Below are 10,212 nucleotides of genomic sequence, written 5' to 3'. Positions count from 1 at the left end.
TCTTTCCCTCTTGTTTCTTCATTTTCTAGGGCAAACTACTTTTCAGTTGTGAATAATAGTGGATTTCAACAGTTCACACAAATAAGACTGATATTGGTAAACAACACATTACAGAATCATAAGAGCTGGAAGGGGTCATACAGGCCATCTAGTCCAACCCCCTGTTCAATGCAGGATCAGACTAAAGCATCCCAGACAAAGTGTGGCCTGACCAATGTGGTGTACAGGAGGACTATGACGGGACTATGACATCTTGTGATTTGAATGTTATGCCTCTATTGATACACCCTAAGACAACAGTAGCCTTTTTTTGCTGCTGCATCATGCTTTGTTGTTAAACATTCAGTCGTGTTCAACTCTTGACAATTCTGTGGGCCAGTTCTCTCCACGTTTTCCGATCTTGTAGTGTTTCTTTGTTCCATGAACTTGTTCACACACATTGCTACCTAGAAATCTGTCCCCCATCCAGCACGTGTGCTTCTCATTCATAACTAAATTTCTGCATTAGTCTCAAAGTGATCTGAAACAATGCAGTCTTCAGAAATGTAGATCTTGCTACGGTAGCTGATGCAAACCATAGTATGCATCGAAGCAGCTACCTGCTTCCATCTTCATTTTTTCTTTCCATATCCCCACCCATCCCTCAACACAAAGAAAGGTTAAGAACAATATTGCTTGTATCTCACATAAGTAACACAGTAATAATACTGATGCATTTTATAATGAGGTGACCAAAAATCATATTGATTTTTGTGAATCAAAGTAACACTCAGCGGCACAAAATGTTTGCAATAATAAACTTGAACTTTTTCCAATTTATTATGCATATTCAAATATAAGCTAAAAATGAAATATCTTGTGTGTATAATTAGTGCAAAGCATTCCAAACATTAGAAAGTACTAATGCCAGGCATTATATAATGAACTTTCAAGATACACATCTGCGGTTGCTTGCAATCTCTAGTAACTTCTCGATTCTGAAAAAAAAAATCTTCCGAAGAGAACAAACTGCAGAAGGAAAACTATATACATATGGGACATATCTAAGAGAGCAAAGTTTGAGTTCAGTGGCACCTTTAAGCCAACAAAGTTTAATTCAAAATATAAACTTACATGTGCAAATACACTTCTTCAGTGTTGATTGTTGGTCTTAAAGGTCCCACTGGACTCAAACTCTGTTTTGCTGCTTTAGACCAACATGGCTACCCACCTGAATCTATATTTAAGAAAAATGTTTTACATATTTTCATAGGGTAGCTGTGTAGGTCTGCAGTAGAACAGTTAAGATTCTAGTCCAGAAGCATCTTAGAGACCAACAAGATTTTCAGGGTATGAGCTTTCAAGAGTCAGAAGTATCTGACAAAAGGAGCTTTGAATCCTGAAAGCTCATACCGTGAGACAATCTTGTTGGTCTCTAAGGTGGACTGCACACAAATTTAGCTATATAGTGCAACATATAGTGTAGTTTAAACTACATGTATCTGGACACAGCTATTAACAGTACAACTGATGGTAAAAGATGGAAAGAACAATTCTGACTAAATGTCCCCTTAACCAGCCAACTTATTGTTTCTGCAGTTTTCTACTTCTCTGTTTCTACTTCTTCTTAGATTTTAAGCTGCTTTGGGCAGAGACCTGTTTCGTCTTTTGTAAAACTCCAATTATACTTTAGATGTTATATAACCAAACTTGAAAAACATATCCCAATATTGTGTATAGAGTGCCCATGCATACCCCAGATTTAGGCTGAGCCTTACTTAATATGTTATGTGAAGAGGGTTACACGTCTACATGCTTGGTCCAGCTTAACTTCAAAGGTTGTCCACATTTTAACCCCAAACAAGGATGGACTGATATCAACACCGGTGCTCAGACTCTTAAGCAACTTTTAAACTTCTTAAATGTCAGCAGGAGAAGAGAAAGGAGGAAAATCAACCTGTTGATATATCAGTAGTAGAAATATGAACACCCTCCCTGACCCTAATGTTCTTACTGGCTATTTATGGGGACAAAAAAAGCTGGCCTTGACACACACACATCAAATTCCAGCAGTATTAGTTATGAAGCCAACCTTCAAGAGTGTGATCATATTTAGAACAGTACCAATGCCAGTTTGGAAGCAGACAAAATCTGATTACAGATCTGCAGTAAGAAGCAGCCTGGCCCACTATGGACATCCCCCCTTCCATTTCTCCCCCAAATTAAACTATCTTGAAATTGCTAGTCAAATAGAAGAAAAAAACAATTCTCCCCTTTAGAGAAGTTTACAGGCAAGGAAAGAACAGGTTGAAAGTTTGACTAACTGTAAAGATACATAGCGAGATTACATTAGGATCTAAAAACATGGTACTTCACATTAGTTTAATATTTTGACAACATTTACAAATTAAAGAAAAACAGAAATATGAAGTGAGAATGTTGCACTTCCATTTAGCTTAACATCATAAGTATTTTGAAGGATACAGATGTTTAAATTAGTTATCACAGCAGCTGCATTCAGATGTCATAAACAAACCACAGTTTGCTTGTAATGTGAATGAGCTGGAAATCCTCATTGCATGCACTCCCTACCCATTTCCCTTGTGTACTCAGAAAAGACTGATTTAGAAGCAGAGGTCATTTCGGAGGGGAACGCAGTTCCCCCGGGTGAGGTGCAGGGGGGCGGGGCACATGATGAAGCCCCGCCCCCTGCTTCCGGCTGCCCCGCTTCCAGCCCTCATTTAGCCAGGAGGAGGCAGGAGAAGAGGGAGGGTAAGTTGCTTCCTCCCCGCCTCTCCCTACCCCTGCCTGCCTGGGGCCAGGGAGGGCCTTGGCGGGGCTTCCTCGCACTCCTGCTGGCCTTGCAGGTCCACCGCCGGGCCTCTGATGTCAGGGGGTGTGGCATATGCTAATGAGTTATGCTAATGAGTTCCCCTAGCTCTTTTTCTACGAAATGACCCCTGTTTAGAAGTCTTCAATCTTAGTGGAAGGAGTGCATGAGCCTGAGGATTTTGGGTTTGTTCACATCACAAATGAATTATGGTTTGTGAAGTTTGCATTTGCTCACTACCTATTGAAGTACTTAGGAGATGGTTTTGAGGCCTCAACATCTCATCTTGAGGTAAACATACCCAATACCATATTCTGACTAAAGGCTCACATAATAAAACCAACTACCTCTAATGAAATCAACCAAAGATTTTATTTTATTTAAAACATTTTAATGCTGCCTTTCCACCGGATCAGGTTCCCCAAGGTGGCACAAATAAAACATCTGCACAATTAACCACAAGATTTAAAATTATAAAACAATTGAATAAAAACACTAACAAAAATACCAGATCTTATGTTAAGCTGTACAGATTCTTTGGTTTCCTTCAACCCCCTTTTGTTTTGCATTCATTATTAATACAAAATAATGTTACCTAAAAATTATGAAGTTAATTCCTTCTTGTTCCTGCTATATTGCTACCCCCCGAAATTGTATAAGACAACTGATATTAGCCAGGGGTATTTAAATCCCCCGTCTCCAGTACTTTTGAGTCTGAGTTACTCTTAACATACTTGGCATTTTAGCAATGCCAACAATGAGAAAATGGATGCAAAAATGCAAACCAAAAAGTTCAGAATTTAAAGAATACAGTTTATAATAATGTTTATCAAATAACACTGCCAACTTTAAAGCTCTGTAACTACCCGTTCAAATGGTGAACAAATTTTGTTCCTTCAAAAATTCTTGCTGTGTTATTGTAATGAATAATAGACTTGGTATTTTGAAATTTTACTACCTTTTACTAGTTTACATAGTGCAATTATTTAGCTCTAATAAAATACTTTACAGAGCATTATGAGACATTTTAGATTTTAAAACTATCCTTGGAGTTAAAATGAAGTTGAAAGTTCATCACATCTGATTTTAAAAGTTAAAGTCTTCCTCAAAGATGCATTTACCTGCAAAAGGAGTTTAGCAGGTCAGCAGAAACTTTAAATAATGATGTGCTGTAACATGCAACAATGCCACTGTGTTTGGATTAACAATGACAAAAAAAGCTTCAGAACAACATCTTAAATTAAGCATAATGTTATAATTGTGTGGATTTTGCATTTCACATTTAATTAATTTTGGAAATGTTGCAACTTCAACAATATCTAAAAGCTTCTTTTCTTCTGTACCACAATGCATTATTTAAACTGGAAAGGCATTATGGAAGTTTAAAAACATGCATTTTCAACAAAATCCTAACTAGATTTTCTTTTAAATAAATCCTTTCCCAACATAATACATAAAGTCAGTTTCAAGATAGGAAAGAAAATATTGTAACTAAATCATACAACTCAAATGTTATACAGAAGAAGTAACATGATTACATTTCATTTAATATGTGTGACGTAAAACCACTCTTCAAAATATTTACTCAAACTTTAGGGATTAATTTTTCCAATTTGTTCAGAAACTAATGACCTTCTGAAAACAAAGAAGCACAAGAAACACTTGTACTTCCAACAGTGCATTGTTCTGTCTGAGTTCTAACCTCTGTTAATTATAAGGAGGAGGAGGAGGAGAGAACAAAGCATGGTTAAAATGTAAAGCAGCACCTGATAAAGCCTGAAAGTTATCTCACTTAAAGTAGGGAACAACTATAGCTTCCATTGAGTTTCAGCTTTCTTCTGCATATACTGCTAAAAATAAAGTTGACTCTTGTGGATCATCTGGCAGAAGTAATGATTTTCACTCAGGTTTAACAAGGGAAAGATTTTAAAGAGCTCCTAAACATATAAAAATGCAGCACAAAATCCAGAGAGGCTACATTGTTGAATGGCTTATGGAGGCAGGGGGAATGCTGGGCCAGACATGTTAGCACACAGAAGAAGCAAGATCATTGAAGGAGGCTTATTCACATACTCTATTTTAGATTCAACCGCTCATTATGAAGAGAAGCGAAACAACCATTAGTCATAGGAAAAGGCACAATTTGGAGGTCAATTCTGGGAAAACCATGTCTGAGTCATCTTTCTGCATGAAAATTTGCAAAAGGAGAGAAGTGTTGAGGCTCAGAAAAGAGAGTCTGCTTTCTGTCAAGAACCTGTTATTTAAATTCTGTCTGGTTTTAGTATATTCCTAGCTTATCTTCAGAACTACTGCTTAAAACGTGTCAAAGGAAGCCTTTTGGAAAAAAGCCTGCTGGCACTACAGAAGGCATACAATATTACCCTTTTTAAAAAGCTTCATCAGCACCTTTTCATCTTCCCTGGATTTCTGCAGTCTAATACAACAGCTATTCTAGATTTCTCAGTAACAGAAACAAAAGGAGTCTTTTAAATTAAAAAACTGATATTTAATTTGAAATTCCTTGTTAAGAACTAGCTGATTAGAGCTTAATCATCTTCACTGGGCCAGAGCAGTACACAGCCGCTTCTAGTGTATGCTGAACAGACACAAGTGAAGCCTGAAAGTTACCTAATTCGGGGGGGGGGGGGGGGGGGGGGAGACAGAGAATGAAACAAGGACTATCATTCCTCCATTCCCCTGCACACCCTACAATGTATACCTTTTTGCAGTCCTACTCAACCAGGATGTGACCCTTCCCCCAACATTAGTAAGCTTAGAGGGGAAATCCATATACTTACGAGAACTATGTTAAAAAGGACTAAAACCCACAAAAACGTTCCTCTTGCCCCAAAGCAACAAGCCTTCCTTTCACCCTCCCAAATGTTAATTTTTTTTAATTAACCCTGATACAGCAGTTATTGCCACCACAGAATACCTGTGAAAACCGTCCCATCGAACTTTTTCACAGGGTGCCTGGTCAGGATTGAGGAAACAATTTTCTTAGCCACATTACAAAGATATGCAATAAATCTGTCATAGTTGCCATTGTCACTTAATGTCTCAACAGTGAACCCATACTTTCAGGAAAGAGAGCTTGAGAAGCGAGGCCAAATACACCCGTACACCACCCCATCCAGGAGGGGGAAAAAAAAATAAGAGAGACCAGCAAAGAGACGAGCTAAGCTCATAAATAAATGACAGCTCAGCAGAATCTGCCTCATCTGGGAGCTGCTGGCTCCGGTCACCGCCAGTTCCGGAGGCACTAGCTGGCACGGACACCGAGAGAAACGACTTTCTTCTGTGAATGCCATGGCAGCGGGAGAAAGGGGGGGGGGGAGAGGTCGGGGCAGGATTTTGGATTTATTTAAAGTTCTCCTATACCCAGGCAGACCATAAAGAGCGACGGTACCAGGAGGGAAGAAGACAACTCCAATAAGGGGAATCATTCACCTCGGCTTGATCCAACCGAGCTTCATCAACTACTCTTGGGGCAAGTTCAGGCATGGAGGAGGGGGCGACATTCGCTGCCGCCGCCCGGGTGTAGGGGGGGGGGAGTATGGAGGGACATCACCATTATGAGACGGACCCTCCCTTGCCCCTCAGCGCCCTCCCCCTCGCCCTCAGGGAGACCCACCGTGAGTCTCTGCCACTCAATCGGCGTGTCGCCCCCTCCGCTGTGTGAGAACCAGGGTAATGTGGGTCGCCCCTCACCTTACTGCCCTGGTAGTTTTCCAGCGCTCGGAAGGCAGTCTCGGTCAGCTTGACGTGCAGCACCGTGATGTTGTCCTGGGTGAGTCTGCCGCACGACACTCCATACCTTCCCCCTTCCTGCAGCGCCGCCATCTTACACCGCCCTCCACCCCACAGCCGCCACTGCCACCGCCGGGGCCGCCAAGCCGCCACCGGAGGCTGCTCCTGCTGCTAGCGCTGCTTCAGCAGCTACAGCCATCCTGGCGCTGACGTACCAGCCAGCTTCGTCACCGCGCAGCCGCCGCGACACCCCGCCCACTGGGCACACAACGTCCTTCCAGGCCCCACTTCGCACACCTCGCCACGCCCCTTTCCCCACGCGACAGACGCGCGGCCAAGCCCCGACACGCGCACTCCGCCCCACGCGAAGACGACACGCCCACCGATCTCCCTCATTGGCCAGCCTTCTAGCTCGGGTCAATGCGAAAGAGACTTAGTCGAGGTCAGCGAGAGAGTAGGGGCGGAGTCATCGCCTGACGTCAGCGCAGATGTTTCTAACCGTGTTTGTATCATTATTGACGCTCAGGATTGAGTCACCTGTGGGGTCATTATGTACCCTTGGCCGTTAACGGCCCTTCTGGGTGCTGTCGCCTCTTCCTCCTCCAGCTTCCTTGTCTGCTCACTGGTATCAGTTTTCCATATCCCGTTCTTGATGACCCTCCGGAGTGTCATTCTCCGTCGCTCGGCGTCTTCCTGTCGTTAACGTTTCCCTTCTCCTTACACCCCCTTCTCAAGTGCCTCCTTTGTCCATATGCTTGCTTGAAGATCCCATTCAGGACCGTCTCTTGGAACGTCTGTAATAAATAATGTATTTTACTATTATCACCACACTTTCATGTAAATTTCTTTACAGTTCTTTTTTAATTGCTCATTTGTATGTTTTATCTTCTTGAAGCGGCTTTGCGTTCTTCAATTAATTTGTTTTTATTTTTAATTGACTGTTTCACTGTTTCACTTGTATTTAATTGCTTGCTTCCGGTGTGATAGGGTGGTTAAACAGTGTTAAGCAGATATTAAGTTACCTCAAGTGTGTCTCATCTCCCTTGCCCTGCCTCCTACATACACTGTTTTCACAAGTATTAATTAAGTCAGTTTGTGCAATTGCACATTTTGTCCTGTGTTAACAATGGCTATTCACAAATGTTGCTGGGGGTCACTCTGAGAATTTCCAGATCCCTCTATCTCCTTCCTGCTCACTTTGGAATGCTTTTCACTGATCCCCCTCTCCCCTGCAAGTTATAATTCAGATGTTTTATTAGCAGGATATTGGCGGTCTACTCTTAGCAGCTGAACTATTTTGTTATCGAAAGCAAAATGATTGTTCCCTCTTCTGCCTCCTGTCTAGGATAAAGTCAGAATGGGTGTTATGGACCAAATCCTAAATTTCATGTATGTTTTAAATCCTCTCTTCATGTGGTATACTCTCTAGCATTCACTAGAATTAAACATATGTTTTTGGTTACAGTAATAGCATAGATAATGATCAAAATGCAAAGCGAAGTTGGTAATAAAAATATCTGGTAACTTGCAGAATTGTGTACTCTGTGTTTTAAAAACACACTTCCTCCTCAGAACTGGAAACAAGTGGTGTGAATAAACTACTTCTATGGTCCCCAGGGGTTAGCATGCCTATGGAAGTTCTTAAAATATATTTTACTTTTAAAATGTGTATTAACTTGTTACTTGGGCATTTCTACACTTGGCTTCCAGAAACCAGTATGATTTTTCAGTGTGTTACGTTATTCCAACTTCCACATTTTTCAGTATTTGCATTTTAAAAAACCAGGGCATACTGGCCAAAAGTGTGATGCCAAAGCAAGAAAGCAGATATTCAGCTACCAATAAGTACAGATAGAGGATCAGCTACTCTATTAGGTACAAATTCAGTACATAGCAGCATTTGATACACATACTGAAAAAGAGAGGATATGATCTGGTGGCAGGCTAGAACAGATGGTTGCATAATCCTGTTTGTCTCCATTCTCCCAGGGTCAGGTACAGTTTCTCCTTGCTGGTTTTTAGTGTGTACTTAAACAATCCCGGATAGTTGGATAAAGTGTGCTCTAGTGACATCTTCCTAGGATAAAAGACTGTTTATATTTTGTGCCAATGATGGCATAAGGTATGGAGGATGATAAAAAATGAATTGTTAGTACAAAAGGTGGCTTAACAGTGATAGCCTGCAGTACTCTGCTGTTAGAAAATTTCAAAAGGTTGCATCCAAGTTCTGTTACAAGAGCTGCATTCCAAATCTATATACATGATGCAAAATAAGAACATTTGCATAATTTCTGCATTTCCTATCGTATGTAAGTTATCATATGTAATGCTTTTGCTAATTATGAGGAAAGACAAGGAACTATATAGAGCTCTGAAGCTCAATCCTTTGGTTTCTGAGATTTCATTGATGTTTTCAAACTTTTTTTCATAACCTGAAAATATGAAGTTTGTTCAGTGAAATTCCCAGGAAGTTAATGTCTGATTGTGCCCTGTGTAACATTCTTTGTTGTAACAGATTCGTAGCAAATACAGAAGTATAGCTTTGCTAATGGGGTAATAGCTTGGTCATTATTTGTTGACCTTGTTGAAAAAAATGATGTGTGTTCTTGAAAAACGGAATAGATAGCTTGAAATGGAATTTTAAATGATAATACAAAATGTCTGTGTAGAAAAAAATGTTGTCCGTGTGCATTACCATTTTAAATCCTTTTTGAAGTCTAAATGAGCACTACCTATGGAGTAAGGTGGTAGAAATAGGATGGTTCAACAACACCAATAAAAGTTTTTTTTTAAAGTTTTTTAGAGATGGTTCCAAAATTGGTACTTAGTTATACATGCTTAACATACATACTCATACATATTGAACATAGTAGTTCTGATAAGTGTTAGTTGTCTCTTCTGCACTAGCTGAAGAGAAAACCAAAATGTTCCCAGCAACAAAAGTGCAGTTTGAGTGCTGGGAAACTAATTTCTTTACAACCAGAATACTAGGATCTTTTTCCAACTAATGCACTAGCTGGGGAAAAGGTGCTTGGATTTTCCAGAGTTAGAGAATAATGGCTGAGTATTTCTTGGACAATTGGCGGGAAGGGCGGGATACAAATTGAATTAATTAATTAAATAAATAAATAACCTAGTTGATTAGAATGGCCTCTATATTTAGTGTGCTGGAGCTCAGTGTAAAAAATCATGAGATTGGCTTACAACAACCATGAGATATTTTAAGCAATGCACTACATGTCAGTTACATTGCAACATTTCATTATCCTGCTGTTTTGATGTCTGAGGATAGCATTGGTGAATGTGGCAGTTAAAGAAGAAACCGTGTGTGTGTGAGAGGTGCTGTCAAATCACTTCCAACTTATGGCAACCCTATCAATTAATGTAATTAAACACATATAATTAGGGTTCCAGCTCCAGCTTGGCAATTCCTGAAGATATGGGGGTGAGGTCTGGGAAGGGCATCTGTCATCTGGAGATCAGCTATAATTCTGGGAGAGCTCCACGTCCCACCTGGAGGTTCATAATCTTATGTATAATAAATCTTGACCACCAGTTAAAATGAATGCAGTGGACTTTATTTTCTGGTGAGCATAAATAGAATTGTAGTAGAAAAACTCTGAACATAAAACAAATAATGTTTAAAAAGATCG

At 40.3% G+C, this 10,212-nt stretch overlaps 1 protein-coding gene across 2 annotated transcripts in view; it reads right to left on the bottom strand.

Moving 5' to 3' along the window:
• ELL2 (elongation factor, RNA polymerase II, 2) overlaps positions 1 to 6,833 on the bottom strand; it is a 45,510-nt gene extending 38,677 nt beyond the window's left edge. For both annotated transcript variants that reach the window (XM_015422609.1, XM_015422610.1), the window contains exon 1: positions 6,521 to 6,833. In XM_015422609.1, coding sequence (XP_015278095.1) covers positions 6,521 to 6,652 — 132 coding nt within the window. In that variant the 5' untranslated portion in view covers positions 6,653 to 6,833. The remainder of the gene's footprint in view (positions 1 to 6,520) is intronic.
• Between the last annotated feature and the right edge of the window lie 3,379 nt (positions 6,834 to 10,212).

Source organism: Gekko japonicus, unplaced genomic scaffold (assembly GCF_001447785.1).
Source record: "Gekko japonicus isolate JY-2015 unplaced genomic scaffold, Gekko_japonicus_V1.1 scaffold1782, whole genome shotgun sequence".
Lineage (NCBI taxonomy): Eukaryota > Metazoa > Chordata > Lepidosauria > Squamata > Gekkonidae > Gekko > Gekko japonicus.
The sequence above is the reverse complement of the archived record's forward strand: the minus strand, read 5'-3'. Positions and strand labels throughout refer to the sequence as shown.